General features: G+C 40.2%; 1 protein-coding gene across 1 annotated transcript in view; it reads right to left on the bottom strand.

Annotated features, from left to right (window-relative positions):
- Positions 1–17,743, bottom strand: part of LOC119932515 (sodium channel protein type 2 subunit alpha-like) — a 98,807-nt gene that overhangs the window by 42,522 nt on the left and 38,542 nt on the right. Inside the window, exons 7-13 of the mRNA XM_038751761.1 lie at positions 16,500–16,772; positions 15,276–15,339; positions 12,559–12,700; positions 12,198–12,404; positions 9,931–10,224; positions 4,872–5,219; positions 1,041–1,173 (exon numbers count right to left, since the gene is read on the bottom strand). Of these exons, the coding sequence (XP_038607689.1) occupies positions 1,041–1,173; positions 4,872–5,219; positions 9,931–10,224; positions 12,198–12,404; positions 12,559–12,700; positions 15,276–15,339; positions 16,500–16,772 (1,461 nt within the window). The remainder of the gene's footprint in view (positions 1–1,040; positions 1,174–4,871; positions 5,220–9,930; positions 10,225–12,197; positions 12,405–12,558; positions 12,701–15,275; positions 15,340–16,499; positions 16,773–17,743) is intronic.

Here is a 17,743-nt window from a genome sequence, read left to right as displayed (position 1 = left end):
ATCATCAAAACTGGGTTTTTTTTCAATGCACACTACTTGAGGGTGACACATACTGTACATGACAGGAGCGCCACACATTTCTATGACTGTGAACGTTTATACCCCTGCCTTCTTAAATTATTATCCCTGAGATTCTTCATTCCGATCAAAAGCATTTGGCCAAGCTCACGGGGAACAGAAACAAAACTGCAGAGAGTGCATTAGGCACAGAAGCCCTTCCTCTATAGGGGTAGCAGGCAAGAAAGGAAGAGGAGAACACATGTTATAGGAAGTATTTCTGAGGGAAATGGAATTCGAAATGTTAGTAGACTTACATTATGAAATGATGATGATGATGATGATGATGATGATGGAATCTCCCGTCAGGAACGACGGATGAGCCTCAGCCCTGAGACTTCAGGACCGAGAACCTGTGCAGAGGAATGGATTATACTGCTAGTGGCTTGCACGGCGCCATTGCCCTCTCTCATCCCTGACAGTCGCTCAGGCACAAGCAAGAAGGTGAGCAAGGGTGCAGCACTTTGCGAAGTTATATGTGCACTTTGAACCGAACTGAACACCCAACACATGAGTGTTCACAAGTAGAGCACTAAGATCTCAAATGTAGAGTCAAACTGCAGCCACCTAGAAGCGGAATGTACTTCAGGCCCATGGTCCTAGGCAGGGAAATGCAATTTCCTTCATTTTGAAATGACTCGGTTGGTACTGAGCTAACCTAAAATATGCAGTATTTCCTGATGGAAAAAGGAATATATTCCAAGGTAAGGGTAGCTCACCCTGAAAAACTGGGGTAAGGGTATCATCATCACCAAAATCTGTTTTCTCATCGTTTTAGGACATCACCTGTTCTAAGGAAAAACTACATCGAGTTTACCTTCAAACTTTCTGAAGGCTATATCTGTACCACAAAGAAATCTTCAACAAAATAACAGACATACATACTTGATTAAATATACAAAAGACTGTCAGAGGCACTTCATATAAGCATATTATTCTGTTTATACTGACTTAGTAACCATGATGTAAAATCTGTTGTATACCTTCCATGGTGTTCGTTAATATGCTGGCTATACTCATTGCTCTTTGCCTTGTTGAAGGATCTTCTAGTAAATCCATGGAAACATGATAAGAACTTGACCGTCTCTTTCTCACTTCTGTTTCTGTAGTGGTACCCTGAAAATGAAATACACACATAAAAAACCGTCATCTTCAGGAGCAACAAAGGGAAAATATATCAATCTGACAACTTCGCTCTTTCAAGCCTAAAAAATTCAAGCTACGTATCTTAAAGATATATTTTTGCCTGCCAACTAAATGAATCTAAAGGTGGTTTACTTTTTTTTTGTTTAATACTGAAAAGTATGAAACTGTGTGTTGCAGGGACGACCTATAAAATCATCTCCAGGTCCCCGTTTTTTTTTCCTATGGTATTTGTTAAGTGCTTACTATGTGCTAGGCACTGTACTAAGCACTGGGAAAGATACAAACCAATCAGTTTGGATACAGTCCATGCCCACAAGGGGCTCCCAGTTTTCATCCCCACTTTACAGATGAGGTAACTGAGGCACAGAAAAGTTTAGTGACTTGCCTAAGGTCACCCAGCAGATCAGTGGTGGGGCTGGGATTAGAATGCAGGTACCTTCATTCATTCATTCATTCAATCGTATTTACTGAGCACTTACTGTGTGCAGAGCACTGTACTAAGCGCTTGGGAAGTACAAGTTGGACTTGAGCCTTCAACATCACAATAGACTTTCACCTGACTGGAGTGGTGAAAGGCAGGAAAATGGGTTATATTAAAATGTAGACAAATGCTGGTCCACAATATCTAGTAGGGCAATGAGCTCAAATGTTTTTTTTTTTTCCTCTCACCTTTCCAGTGCCTTCCTCTCCACAGCAATCTAATCAGTCTATTTGCTACAGAAACATGCTGGTGATTTCTTAGGCTATTAATCTTGGCTAATTTTAATGCATCTCAAAACCGAATTGCTAATTTTTTCCTCCTAACACTAATTTTCTCATTTCTATCAACACCATCCCTCCTTCCCATCTCCTTTGAGTCACCTTCACCTCCTGTCTCAGCCACCCCCACTCTTCAATACCACAACCACACATTCAATCTGTCACCAAGTTCTGCCGATTCTTCCTGAACATAATATTGCAAGCATAATATTTCGACCGTAATGCTCCATCCCTCCTGCCACAAGTAGGGTAGCTTGTCATCCCCCAACCATTATTGCAGCCGCTCCACTCCACTCTATCGGACATGAAGCAGTAAGATTCATCTCTCTCAAGTGTTGATCTCATCACATCACATCAGTCTCTGCCTGAAAAGCCCAGATTAATCCCCAGTTAACACTCACATCAAATTAAACTTCTGACCCTGAGCTTCAAGGCTCCCCCTCATAATGAGCTTCTCTGTTCTCTTGCTCCCTTCCAGTTCGCAAATTTCTCACTGCCCCCTCCTGACTGCAGCCCCTTCTCTTCTGTCCATCACACGTAACATCCCATTATCCAGTGGGAATGTTCACTCTGCTCTATTACATTAAACCACACCACTTTTGACTTTTAATCAGTTCTAAAAATTACCTTCTCCCATGTGAAGCCTTCCCAGGTTAATTTCTCCATTTCCCTTCCCTCCACTTCCCCAGTTTTACCATCCATTCCAAATATCTTGTTCACATCTTCTTACACTGGACTTTTGTGGCCTGACATGTGGGGCGGAGGCTCTTCTCCTACCGGACACACTTCCATCAGTTCCACCTTTTCCAGCCAGTTGGCCGAGAAGCAGTGGCAGAATAAGACCTTCTCAGCTTTCAGAACCGTGAGAAGGTAAGTGGTTAACACCTGTACTGTGACGGTGGCTGCAAACACTGGACTCTGACCACAGGAGCTCAAAACTCTGCTAGCCACAGTGTCCTCTACCTCTTGATGTATAGATCACTGACTCTGTCTTTTGTATTATTTTCATTGTTTCATCCTTTATGTGTCTGTCACCTGTCTCTTCTCTCCTTCCTTGGGCTTTAGACCTTCCCTTGAGGGTCTGGGACCATGCCTAACCTTCCCCTGGATAATTTTTTTTTTTGACACAGAGTCTGTAATCAGTAAGAACTTAATATATACCACTCAACCACTGAGCCATAATCACCCACCACCTCTCCAGATCCTGTGGAGCTCTGGAAAACTCCAAGAGTCTTGGATTCCTTAGTATTTTTTTTAAACATGTCGATGCCTTTATTACACACACACCAAATAGCTCCAAGTTGATGCATTTTAACACTCAAGAACACTTCAGAATCAGAGTCAAAAGGAGAATCAAGAAATCATAGCTCATGTCCCCCTGTGGCCAGGACTACCTGCCAATCTGGCAGATGAAGTGCTCCCATTTTTAAAGACCTTCAGAAAAGAGACCCTATAATCATTCATTCATTCAAGCGTATTTATTAAGCGCTTACTGTGTGCAGAGCACTGTACTAAGCGCTTGGGAAGTACAAGTTTCCTCTTCACAAACTCATTCCAGTGTTTCACTACCATTTCTTAATAAAAATGTTCTTCCTTAAAGTCAACCTAAATTTCTCAAATTACTTTGAGAGATTATTTTATCTTTTTCTAATAGGGAATATGTCAAATTCCCTACAAGAAATGGTTTTTGAAAAGAGCAGAGATAAACTGCTAAATAGTACATATTTTGGCCAAAGTATTCAGGCTTGCAAATTGGAATTACTACTCAGTAGTAAAATTAAAATGTTTCTGTTTTTAACAATAAGCATATGGAGAATTATGGTGATTTTTTTTTTCTTTTTCCTCCTTTGCCACTTTTTACTGAAAAACTCTTTCATCCCCTTCTGGCTGCATATAAAACTCCTAAAGCATGCAAAACACTGAATGGCCCTTTCAGCCCTGTGAAACTAATGACTACCTGTGGTACATTTGACTTAGTTATTTAATTAATTTCTGGGAAATAAGAATGGCCTCTGCCACCCACAGATCAGGAAAATTAGTAAGAAAAGTGCCTTGGCAAATGAACAGCAACTAAGCAGTTCACTGACTTGTATCAATCAACCAGTGGTATTCATTGAATGTTCACTGTGTGCAGAATACTGTACTAAGAGCTTCTTAAAGTTCAAGACAATGGTGCCTAAAAGAGATAGTCCATGCAGAGAAATATAGAGGCTAATGTGTTTATGGGGACTTAATTTCTAACAATTTTTTTTCTAAGGAGAATATCAAATTTTTATCCGATTCATATATTTAATTTTTTATTTAGATTATTGGCTAAACATGAATTGGTTTGATTTAAACACATTTGATTTATTTACACTTAAAACTAAGCTAGTTTTTGGATATTACTGTGAGCCAGTTGTTGGGTAGGGACCATCCCTATCAATCAATCAATCGTATTTATTGAGCACTTACTGTGTGCAAAGCACTGTACTAAGCGCTTGGGAAGTACAAGTTGGCAACATATAGAGACAGTCCCTACCCAACAGTGGGCTCACAGTCCCTATATGGTGATGATTTGTTCTTCCCAAGTGCTTTGTACACTGCTCTGCACACAGTAAGTGCCCAATAAATATGATTGAATGAATGCTGTATGTTGCTAGTTACGAGTCTTGTCAAACACCACACTGTGGTTATAATGACAGAGGAATTCTCTTAATTAGGCTCTTCAGAAGTCATACTCCCAGAAACACTCTTGTTTCAAAACTGACCTGTAGAATAGTAGGTACTAGTACCATTACCAACAAAAAAGCTTCCAATTAACCATCTCAATCATCACTAGGATCCCATTAAGTCAAACCTTGGTCAGAAAACTGAAAAACCTGGCTCATTCCCACATGTGCAGCATTAGCAGGACCAATGATCGTCACCTCTGGCAGGAGTTGTCCCGTGGGTGACGTAAGCGTGGACGGCCCACCGACCAGAGAAACGACCCCATTACAGTCCACAGAGCTGTGCATCTTCCCATTGACTGGAAGCACCGGCAGCACGCGAGATGACCGGCTGGCCTGGCTAACGTTACTGTGGCGCCTTTCTCCATGTCTGTGCGGAACGAAGAGGGAATCTCTCCTGCTGTCGTTGTCTTCGAAAGTGCTGTGCTCATCATCGGCAAAGTCATTTTCTGAGCCGACATCCTTTGCTCGACCTCGGAAGCTGAAAATGCTTGTCCTGCTGTTCCTCCTCGGAGAGAAGAGGGAGCCACGGATGCTCAGCAAGGACTGAAACAAACACAGATACACACATACGCAAACACAAGAGCGCACACACACACACAGAGGATTATTAGCCGACAGTCCGTAAACCATAAAGCTCTATTCTTCTTCACTAATGTGGACACCAAAATCAGAGGCTGATCCAGAATATCAGTCCAGGGAAAATAGTTAAACATGCCCTTATACATATTTCAATTCCTTGGGGATAAAAATAAACATTTCATGAGATCACTGGGGACCCCCGAGAGCAGAGACGCTGACTTTATCTTGGAGAAAAATAAAAGCAATCTTCCTCCTAGTTCTGTTTATAGTTCAAAAAGCTGCTTAGTGGAATCTTTGCTCTTCTTCCTTCTGAATTTTTTATTACCAGTCTTCATGAATAAATAAAAACAAATCAAGCTGGAAAGAACTGCTTTATTCACTCCTTGCTTTTCACAGTTTTTCCCCTCTAAGGAAGTTTGCTGCATACTTGATTAAAAGGACCCATTTGCACTAAGAACTTGGATTCACAATACAGAATCATGACTATTTTCCTAAATAGTATAGTTATTCTTAACTTAATTTCAGCAGTGCCAAAATAGAGAGATCGATGAAATCAATCATGCAGTTGCTATACACTGTTTGGAAATCAAAAAAAAAGAAAGAAAAGAAACAGTATTGGTGAAGCTTTGATACTTTGAACCTGGGCTAACTACCGCTCTGATAATAATGTCAGGTCGACCTTCTGCCAGAAGACTAGCTCAGAATATGGTCAGGGAACATAGCTGCCAACTCTATTGTATTGTACTCTCCCAAGCACTTAGTACAGTGCCCTGCATATAGTAAGGGCTCAATAAATACTATTGATGATATGATGATGATGACATCATTCCAGCTTTATATTTGGCTTGGAATGTTTTTTGTTTTTCAGAACGCCTGCCTACTGAGATCTTAAGAACAACTATTCTACTCAAAGTATTTCTGTATTGTAAAATATGGTGGGGGAAGATCAAGGTCACCTCAGTGTTTCTAGCTTTCAGAACAGCCACCTTAGAATGGGCTCGGAATCGTGGCAGTATCTATGGGATGTAAAGCCCCCCATTTTTTCCTCTTCCAAGAACAAGAGGGAACTAGGGACCTCAATTTAGCAAACCTCAATTCTCCCCTTCTTAGGCTACTACTACCACCCCAGACGCTGAACATCTAAGGGATCATTTGGGATCATCTACAAGCTGGTTCTGCGGTGCTTGGTGAATGAAGGAGAGGTGTTATAACCATTCCCACTCTCAGCTTGCCAGGCAAACACATCTAGCAATGAGATCCCCTTGTATCACCTACCAAATCCAAACAAGGAGGTTAGAGCTTTAACTGGCTTTAAATAGAACTAAGGTTACCAAATAAATTTGGCAACAAAGTTAAACGAACTCAGACGCAAAGCAACTTTCCCTTCCCTCTAATCCGTTCCTTTCTAGGAGAGCCCCAGGTTTCACTTTCAGCGCCTTTAGATTCTTCCCTGTGATTTTCTGGTGTTAAGGTGCAGCAGCATCTAGTGATTTTTACAATCGCTTTCTTTCCCCTCGGGGGCAATCTCATTCCTCAAGAATCTTAGCTTCTGGGCTCCCCTCAACCTGGAGAACCTTTTCTCCTGTGTCCCATCATAAGGGTTACTCAATCCCCATTCTAATTTGCAATGGTGGAGGGGCTTCTTTTCCACAATTAATCAGTTCCCTCTTCTTTTTCCATTCCTCCTGTGATTGGCTGTCTCCAGATGGGGCTACTCACTAAATACCTGGTAGTTTTGAAGAGTGGCTTTCCCTCTAGGAGGAACTCCCCAAGAGTGTGATTTTTACATTTTCTAACAACTGAGGTCTCTTTTCCTCTTTATTTGTGGAGCTAACGAGTGATTCTAGCACACTCTATATGATGTATTGCTCTTTTGTGGAGCTTTCTGAAAATCTGAATTTGTTTGATTTTGCAATCACTTTCAAAGTGGAAGTTTCGGCTATTCATTCAGAATTTTACATGTAACTTCTTAAAATAAATAAATAAAACCTCCACTCCCATCTCAGCTGCTGAATTAGTTTGTTTTTGGAATACTGAGATCTTCATTGCTGAACAGTTTGAAAAACATTCAGTATGCACAGAAATAAATTTCATTGCTTAATTGCACTGTCCCAGAGAAAAACTGCTTTTCAGTAATTCAGAGCTGTAATCTCGTTGTAGGCATAGCATGTGTCTACCAACTCTGTTAAACTGTACTCTGTCCATTCATCTCTTTCTAGCCTAGGTGTTTGCTCTCTTGAACTGCTTCCTTTGTTGTTCTTTATTGTGACTTCCTAGGGGCTTGTCACAATTCTCTCATTAACAGAAATGGCAGAATGCTGAGATTGTGCAGGTCTACAGAAAAAACTGCTGACTGTTCCTTCCAAGGTTTAAGGTTTAAATACTGAAATTGTTAAGCAAGGGTATCATTTACATATGTATTTTTGTTTCTCTCTTCGATTTCTAACCACAGGGATAACTACATGTACACTGAATTTGTATGGCATTCATGAAACCTTAGTAGTTCCCATTTTATATCATTATCTGGTGCTTCCAAGATAAAACGTTTTCATAGCAACCAAATGGCCCAAATAGAGACCGGGGAAAGACAAATCATTAAAACCACGATGCATTTCTAGGGAACATGGATTCTGTTTTCAAGACTAGAAGGAAAAAAAAATAAAGAAAAAGAAGTATGAGTTTTCCGGAGCCAGCAATAACTGTTGGGGTTATATTTTATGATTATATCCCAAGAAGCATTTCAAAGCTTTGTAGGTCCACAATTAAGAAAATCCCAAATGTTTACAGAATATCTAAATCTGATATATTGAGAAGTACATGCTCCATGAGCTGCCTTGCTGCCCAGCACTGAACAAGGACTAAAATTTAAATGCACACTCTCCCTATTCAGCTACCCACCTGAGGAAAAGGGATGGTAGAAAGTCAAGTCGGCAGCCTTTCACTAGCTCTACAAAAGCCCCAGTACAAAAGCATCTAAGGCAGAGAAGGGAAACTCCTTTCAGAATGTCCCAATTGTCACTGGGAAATGTAGGGATGCCACTTCCTTTGCTTTCTGTGTCATGTTGTTTTTGTCATTTCCTTTGCTACAATTCAATTGCCAGGTTTCACCCAGACCTGTTTGGAGGATTTTACAGCACACTTCTTTGGCTATTTCCTAGCCATCTAAGAAAAGCTTTCTTAAAAGTTCAGGAAACTGTAAAATTGTTTACTTAGATGATGATTCTCATGTGGATTAGAGACTGTATCCAACTTGATTAGCATGCGCACTTGGTACTGTGCTAGGTATATAGTAAGCTCTTATAAAACACCGTCATTATTATTTACTGGGATGATAAGATCCACTAGCTAAGCAACTGCAAATTTTTTGCCACACTAATACAAATGCAGACACCCTGCAAAGCTGCATATAAGTAGTAGCCACAACTTCAGGAATGAAGACTACTTAGGCAATATCTTCCTTAGAGACATCAAGAATTAAACTAGGTGACCAGTGGAAGTCTCTGCAAGGCATCAGATGGAAGCTGTAGGCAAATAAGAACTTAAATTCAAATAGAGAATATGATCTATATTGGCTTTTGTTACTGATAAATCACTGGAAAAGAAGATGAAAATTTGCGAGTGGGTAAAATACATTTCTTGGTCCATTTTGGAATTGGTCAGTAAAATGGCATTAAAAAATTTCAAAATACACACGCAGTGGAGGGTGTCTTGTGTGGATTTCGGCTAGCAATAAAACTTTAGACTGGGGGAAGCCTTTATTACTTGTTCTGAGAGTTCCTCTCTGAGGTTTCTGGGCCCCATGGGGAGGGGAAAATGCTTTGTATTCAGTTTCCTCACAAAATAGCTCACTCTCCAGCCTGCACAGCCAAGAGAAATGTGGCCTCTCCTGAGACTTTCCCCTCTTGCCATGGAGAGCTGTTATAAGGGGAAGGTCAACGGGGTGTGAGACAAAACACTTATTTTGTGAAATAGAAAATATGACTAGTTCCATTCATCAATTTCCTTTTGTCTTATTTATCAGTAATGGATTAGGATGCCAAGACTCATACAAAGAACATAATTAGTAATTTGCAGCTTTTTTTTAGAAGGTGGTCCACACGGAGAGATGCATGTATTCAAAAAAGAAGCCCATCCATAGGAATAAATTTGACTCACTAGTTTCAATCCGATAATCCTCCCAATTTCTAGGTGTAGAGACGGCATTTAAGGGATAGAGGTGTATGTGGCAAACAAGGGTGAGACCCTGGGGTTGGTTAGCTATCATTTGGCCTTCTATGTTGGTTGGGCTATCAACCTTGGTCTAATTCCAACCCAAGTCATGATATATTTCTCCTACATAGGCCTCTGTAATTACAAATGAATTAATGTGCTGCCATTTCCTGCACTGAACAGCTGGTGAACTCTGGAACTGAGTTAAATGGATCTCTAGTTCAATAATAAAAACGTGGTCAGTGTATACACTATTACTAGCCATTAAATCTGCCAACAGGAAGAACATTTTCCATTTAAAATATTGAAAACCTAATTTAACAAGTTATCTCTTCATATCTCCTTCCCTCCTGAGACACTACTATAGGGTGGAGGGGGAGGCAGTCTTATACTGCGGAGATCACTGCATTTTTCTAGGAAAGCAACCATGATGATTGTACAGCACAGTTCACTTAAAGTTCTGTACCTGATGGGGAGAAGAAAACCTCTTTTCATACGTCAACCTGTTTCCTTCGATGGAAAAACGGAAACCCTTCCTCCTGATGCTGTCTTCAGATTCAGATTTGCGGACCTCCTCTTCCTCCTTCTCTTCTTCTCCAGACTGTTCCTTCTGTTTCTTTTTTTTCCTTCGGTTTCTCCTCTCTTTTGCACTTTTTGAGCTCAATTTTGATGCTGCTGAAGAACTCTCCGAGAAACCCCCGATGCCCCCGGTTCCACTGAAATCTCTCGAGTCAGCTGATGCTGCTGCTACCGCTGCAGCCTGAAATAGGGCAAGATAGATGAGATTTTGGAACATGCCAGTATTTTCATTGATATCCATTAGCGCCGAGGTTATACTTCCCCTTTCTAATGAGGGTAAATTTCCTATTTGTGAAAACCCTAAGTAGCAATGAAACCAGCTAAACAGAAGACAGGAAGGTCCAGATATGTAGCCACATATCATTTTGCAAGGACTCTTTTAATCCAGGTGTCAGTTACCAATTAGAGGTATAGAGCACTGTTCTAAGTGCTTGGGAGCGTACAAGAGAATTAGCAGACAAGTTCCCTTCTCATAATGAGCTACCGGCAACACTATCATCTTCGACTTTACTTGTGTACAAACTGCTCCCCACTTACTGCATAATGATTCTCTGATCCAAACAATATCAGACTCATTCATCTGCAACCTTAACAGACAGGGGAGCACTGGCTTTCAAGAGTAGGACAAAGAAAGTTAGAGTTCAACTTCTGTGAAACTCACAGGTCACAAATTTGATGTGCAGTTCACTGTTACTCTATTTATTTATTTATTTTACTTGTACATATCTATTCTATTTATTTTATTTTGTTAGTATGTTTGGTTTTGTTCTCTGTCTCCCCCTTTTAGACTGTGAGCCCACTGTTGGTAGGGACTGTCTCTATATGTTGCCAACTTGTACTTCCCAAGCGCTTAGTACAGTGCTCTGCACACAGTAAGTGCTCAATAAATACGATTGATGATGATGATGGTGTTTGGGTAGTTCAGCTAAGTACATAATAATAATGATAGTAATAATTATGTTACTTGTTAAGTGTCTATTATGTTCCAAACACTGTTCTAAGCACTGGAGTAGATACAAATTAGTCAGGTCGGACCCAGTTCCTGTCTCATAGGGGGCTCACACTCTTAATCCCCTTTTTACAGGTGAGGTAACCGAGGTCCAGAGAAGTGACGTGACTTGCCCAAGGTCACACGGAAGATACGTGGCTGAGCTGGGATTGGAACCCAGGTTCTTCTGACTCTCAGGCCTGTGCTCTATCCACTAGGCCATGCTGCTTCTCTTAGAACAGGTATTGGAATACAAAAAAAAATCACATAAATGTTGAGTATTTTTGTTTTACAAATATATTTCACTGATTATTTATGAATTTTCATTGTTAAAGGAACAGATCATTTGGTATTTGTTAAGTGCTTGCTATGTGCCAGACACTATGCTAAGTGCTGGGGTAGATAGATACAAGATAATTGGGTTGGACACAGTCCCTTTCCTATATAGGGCTCACAGTCTTAATCCCCATTTTATAGATGAGATGACTGAGGCACAGAGAGGTTAAGTGACTTGCCCCAGGTTATCCAGCAGGTAAGTGGTAGGGCTGGAATTAGAACCCAAGATTTAACAAAATTACTGTGAAGGGTAAAACATGACTAAGAAGCATAGTTCCATGAAGGCGTGGTAGTAGTACTTACTATAATCATAACAATGAAAGTAATAATCAGTTAGTAAACTGCTTGGGCATTAGCAAGCAGTGAATATAACGCAAACTGTAAAATGTCCAAAAACAAACAGAAATTTGCTAGTCTTGATTACATCCATGAGGTCCCATTTGAAAAAGGAATCTGTAACCCTCTTGGGTACTGTAATAAATAATAATAATAATAATAATAATAATAATAATGGTACTTGTTTAGTCTTACTAGTGCCACGCACTGTTCTAAGTACTAGCATAGATTCAAGTTATTCAGGTTGGACATAGTCTCTGTCCCACATAGGGTTCACACTCTTAATCCCCATTTTACAGATGAGGTAACTGAGCCCCAGAGAAATGAAGTGACTTGCCCAAGGTCACATGGCAGACAAGTGGCGGAGCCAGAATTAGAACCCATGACCTTCTGACCCCAAGGCCCGGGCTCTATCCACTAAGCCATGCTTGCTTCTCATATGTCATATGTATAATCAGAATACAGCCAATTTAATCTTTCCCTTTTGGCAATACCTGAGCTTCTTCCTGTTGCTTTTTCAGTTGCTCCAGCATCTGCTGAAATTCGGCCTCTTTCTGTTCTGCCTCTTCGAGTGTTGCCTGATTCTGTTCTTCATAGGCCATGGCGACCACAGCCAGAATTAAATTTATAAGGTAGAAGGAGCCCAGGAAGATCACCAGGACGAAAAATATCATATAGGTTTTGCCTGCCGCACGTAGGGTCTGTAGAAGAGAAGATAACAGCTTTTTACACCGTCAGTGTTACTTTTGAACCCCATGGCCTGCTCTCCTCAGGGAGAAATGAAGGATCGGAAGGGGTTTGATGTCATTATCACACATTTCTTATCAAAAAGTGCTTGTTTCCCCCAGCGCTCACCAGCTGGTAAAGGTTTTCCCAGAAGTCCTGAGTCATCAGTCGAAACAGGGACAAGAAGGCCCAGCTGAAGGTATCGAAGCTCGTGTAGCCATAGTTGGGGTTCCTTCCAGCTTTCACACACACATATCCTTCAGGACACTGACTGCAAATAGCAAAGGGAGAGGAGAGAAATTGCATCTGAATAGGTGCTTCCCAAATCCTAAGTTTAAAGGTGGCAAAGCAGCCCTTTTCTGGACCGTGAACTCACAAGGCTTATAGAGAAGCCGCCTGACTTGGTGGAAAGAGCATGGATTTGGGAGTCAGAGGTCGTGGGTTCTAAAACCAGCTCCGCCACTTGTCAGCTGTGTGACTTTGGGCAAGTCACTTAACTTGTCTGTGCCTCAGTTACCTCATCTGTAAAATGGGGATGAAGACTGTGAGCCCTACATGGGACAACCTGACAACACTGTATCTACCCCAGCGCTTAGAACAGTGCTTAGCACATAGTAAGCGCTTAACAAATACGATTATTGTTACTATAAAACAAGAGATGTGATGCTGGGCCAGATAAACGACCTCTCCAATCCGGTATTCTGCCTCTGGAGAGCTCCTTGGAGGAAGCTAGATGAACAGTGCGGTAAAAGTATCATAAAAACAACTTTTAAAATATTTCCATGTTTTGCTTTTAAGTACCTGCATTTGCTGGGTCTTTGTTGTTATTTTTAATCAATCAATCAATCAATCATATTTATTGAGCACTTACTGTGTGCAGAGCACTATAATAAGTGCTTGGGAAGTACAAGTTGGCAACATATAGGGACGGTCCCTACCCAACAGTGGGCTCACAGTCTAGAAGGGGGAGACAGAGAACAAAACCAAACAAATTAACAAAATAAAATAAATAGAATAGATATGTACAAGTAAAATAAATAGAGTAATAAATATGTACAAACATATATACATATATACAGGTGCTGTGGGGAAGGGAAGGAGGTAAGGCGGGGGGGATGGAGGGGGGAGGAGGGGGAGAGGAAGAAGGGGGCTCAGTCTGGGAAGGCCTCCTATAATGATTCTGAATTTAATGATTCTGAATTTGCAAATATTCTAGGGGAGACAACTAAACTACTGAATCAGACAACCTGTGCAGTATGGACTCATAGCTGTGGCCCACAGTCCGTCTGGGTTTCGATATTACAAAAGAAAAGATAATCCAATGCTTTGTGGATAATTGGGAGCATAGATGTGAAAGCACTTTGATCTCCTTAACAGGAAAGAAAAACAGATGTATCAAATTCAATGTGCTCTGAACACAGTACATGCTCAGTAAATATAATTGATTGATTGATAGTACAGTTATTATATTGGTCATGTTTTTCATTCAATCATATTTATTGAGCGCTTACTAAAAGCAAAGTTTCTTTGTGAATGCTAAATATATCCTTTTGTCCCTGCACCATCCTATGCTGTAAAATGTGCCAATGTGCTCCACACACCTGGATCTCTAAGGTAGTGTTGTGGTGAATGTGAATGCCCTTCTGAACAGAAAAAAAAATAGAAGAAAGAACACACAGAGTGGCCACGCGTTCCAGACAAAACTGATTAAGACTGATTAGATCGGGCAAGCCCTCAGGATTTCCAGATCAGTATTCCAGAAAGTCCTGAGCAGTCACTGCAAGTCGGACAGCATAGTAGCCTTTCTTGCCGGCCATCTTATCTTGCAGAGGACTCAGGCAGGCACGGTGTGACGGGAAACTGACCCTCTACCCTCTTCCCTTTAGGGAAGCAGCGTGGCTCAGTGGAAAGAGCCCGGGCTTTGGAGGCAGAAGTCATGGGTTCAAATCCCGGCTCCGCCACTTGTCAGCTGTGTGACCTTGGGCAAGTCACTTCACTCTCTGGGCCTCATCTGTAAAATGGGGATTAAGACTGTGAGCCCCCCGTGGGACCACCTGATCACCTTGTATCCCCCCAGAGCTTAGAACAGTGCTTTGCACATAGTAAGTGCTTAACAAATACCATTATTATTATTATTATTATTATTATTATTACCGACAGATCAAAGCAAGTTACACGAACAGGGGAAATCTGCAGTCCCGGCTAGGACACCAGGGTCGGCGGTAGCAAGAAAATCCTTAAATGGGGGACATTCTAAAACCTTTCCCCTAGCTGAAAACATAAGTGAGGTAACTACAACATTCCAGGTTTCTCTACCACTTCTCAGTGTTTCAGTGATTGCTGGTTATTTACTGAGCACTCACGATGTGCCAATCAATCGATCTATGACATTTATTGAGAGCTTACTGTTTGCAGAGATCTGTACTAAGTGCTTGGGAGACTATAATATGATGGACTTGCTACTGTAAATACAACATTTCCAGGACAGGCCCACCAGTTTTAGAATCTTCTGTTCCAAGCTGACGTGACACCCAGAGCAGAAATATTACATATTTAGCACCATACAAATATCGCACTAACATATTTATTGGTCCAGGTTTTAAGTAGTTTCAGCATTGTGTTGTGATCTTGCTTTTTGAAAAAGCATTCAAGTTTTGCTTTCTTGACAGACAATACAGTGAAAGGGAAAGACAATTCCTGGATGCAGGTGCTTAGAAGAAATGCAGTTTTTTTAAATTAAATCCTCTGTAGGACAGAGACTCTTAACAGGAGAGAGCATTGAGGAGGAAGAAGATCAGTGGAGGCTATCCCACATGCAAGGGATAGTAGAGAAGGCACAGTCTTACCCTGCATCTGAGCTGTTACCACAAAGAAGAGCATCATTTTGTCCTTCCAGGGTGTAAAAATGACCTGTTTAGAAAGATCAGTTTAAATAATGATAAAAGCCTGAAAACATGAAACTTCCTTGTAGTACAAACTACGTTAGTGTATACTAAAATAGTTTAAACAACATCAAACGAACCAATCTTTCATTATGTAAATTGCTATAAATACATAAAGGGCCAGAGCAAATGCATGGATCTTTTTTTCTAACTGATTATGCTAGAAAACGGCATTTCTTAGGAAGAAATGACCAATTTCTAATGGCCTCTAATGACCAACGTTAGGAAATAAAATGCTAACAAAAGTCATTTCTAGGTGAGAATAAGCATACAGAACTCTAAATTTTCCATTATTTCCTTGACCAAAATGAAGGAGGAGGAACAATAAATATATATTTAAATATAGATAAATTCATGATCAAGACACTTATGCAACTAAAGGACTACTTCAAACTGCTCTCTCTCTCTCCTTCTCCCTCCCTGGTTGGGTTCATAAATACATTTAATTTCCTCCACACACACAATTTTTGTCCTGATGTCCCATGAGAAACAGATTTCATCATTGAACTCATCATCATCATTACCATCCAAGGTGTTTATTAAATGCTTATTAGGTTTAGCTGTCTAGCTCTCCTCCACTTATTTTGGAGGATATTAAAAGTAAATGGGGTTGCCTTGACAACCTGACATGATAAACTTGATTTTTTTCTGGATATATTTTCAATATGTCTGGGATGTTCATTTCCCATAGGAAACTAGGTTTCATCAATTGAGACATACTTCATGGAAATCTTCCCCCTGCCATTTTTTTTAAAAAATAAAAGGTGAATTTATTGTGACTGACTGGCGAATTTAAACAGTTGGAGTTGAAAACCCCCCTTTTTTTTTTTTACCAATCTTGAGATGTGAAAACAAATCCAGTCTACTAAAAACAGATCCCATTTCTCGTGTCCCTCTTGTTTAGCACAGTGACCATACTTAAGTCTGTTTGTGATGTAAAGCCCAGTAACTTATTACCATTATGACTAAAGGACAATGAATTAAGATAAGGAATGTGTTCACAGAATTATCCATCAGTTATTCCTAACCATATCTGTTGTGAGTCTCATTAATTCACATCACATTGCAACATAAATTTTTACTTTCAGGCACAAACAATTTAAAAATAGTTTAAAAAGTATTTCTTACTTTTATCATCAATGTATTCATCCCAGTTAAATGTGCTCACAGTTCTATTCAAATAGGTACCATTCACATCCCATGAGCTATTAAAGTAGGAAGTAACATTTATTTCAAAAGAAGAATTGTCTGGAGGCCACTGCAAACATTTATTCCTCAGGTTACCCATGAACAGCTGCAGGCCTATTAGAGCAAATACACTCAGACAAAACACAGTCAGGATCATTACATCCGAAAGCTTCTTCACTGACTGGATCAGGGCCCCCACGATTGTCTTCAGGCCTACAGATAAAAAAAGAAAGTGGCCACTTTAATTATGAAGAGAACAGGTACTTGCAACATAAAAATGCCATGAAATTGTCCTGCAAAATAAGGATCTCATGCAGAATGACAAGTATAGTCATTGGTGATAAGTTTTCATGAAAAGCCCATTAGCTTGTGAAGATGAATGGATAGCTGAAAATTCATATTCTTTGGAAGACTGAGAATGGAAACAAAAAACATGTACTTACTTTCAAACACTCTTTTTTTCCCACTAATTGAACTTACTATTCATGCTTTACATCAGTCTTATTTAATATTTTACTTCTTTTTTTTTTACAGATGCCTTACACACAAACCTCTTGGTCAATTTTAGACAATTACTTATTAATACAATAAGAAATATTAATATGAAAATGCCACATCAGCTAGATATTTCTATGAATGGGGTGTGGTTTGGAGAAGGAAGACATCTGAAAATTGATTTCCCATGCAACACCCATGCTATTTCAGGACACCAAATTTATCTGCCATTAAACAAAACAAGGTGACAAATTTCAGCCCTATGTGCCTGCATTTGCATTGGTACAAAAGCCTTATGGTTCATTTTCAAGTGAAACGAAAGCCGGATGTCATAAGATGCAAACCGCACAGGCTGATTACTGCAAATGTCTCATGCAAGAATTGTTAAACTCCAAGGTCGACTTAGAAATGCAAAAGAAGCTAACTTTCAAAAGCACAGAATCACATCAAATAGAAATCTGATTGATTCCTGCTTTTTTTTTTAAAAAAAAGCAATGTGCAGCAAGCAACGAGGCTTAGGCCAAAAAGCTGAGATTTCAACTTCAATGCAACTAGAGTCAGCCTTAGTGTTTAAACCTAGTCTCACCTGGAATGACCGAAATAGTTTTCAACGCTCGGAGAACTCTGAATGTTCTCAGTGCTGAGACATTGCCCAGGTCCACAAACTCTGTCACATATCTGTAATAGGG

The sequence above is a fragment of the Tachyglossus aculeatus genome, chromosome 9 (assembly GCF_015852505.1).
Source record: "Tachyglossus aculeatus isolate mTacAcu1 chromosome 9, mTacAcu1.pri, whole genome shotgun sequence".
NCBI lineage: Eukaryota > Metazoa > Chordata > Mammalia > Monotremata > Tachyglossidae > Tachyglossus > Tachyglossus aculeatus.
Note: the sequence above shows the minus strand (reverse complement) of the source record. Positions and strands in the feature narration are given on the sequence as shown.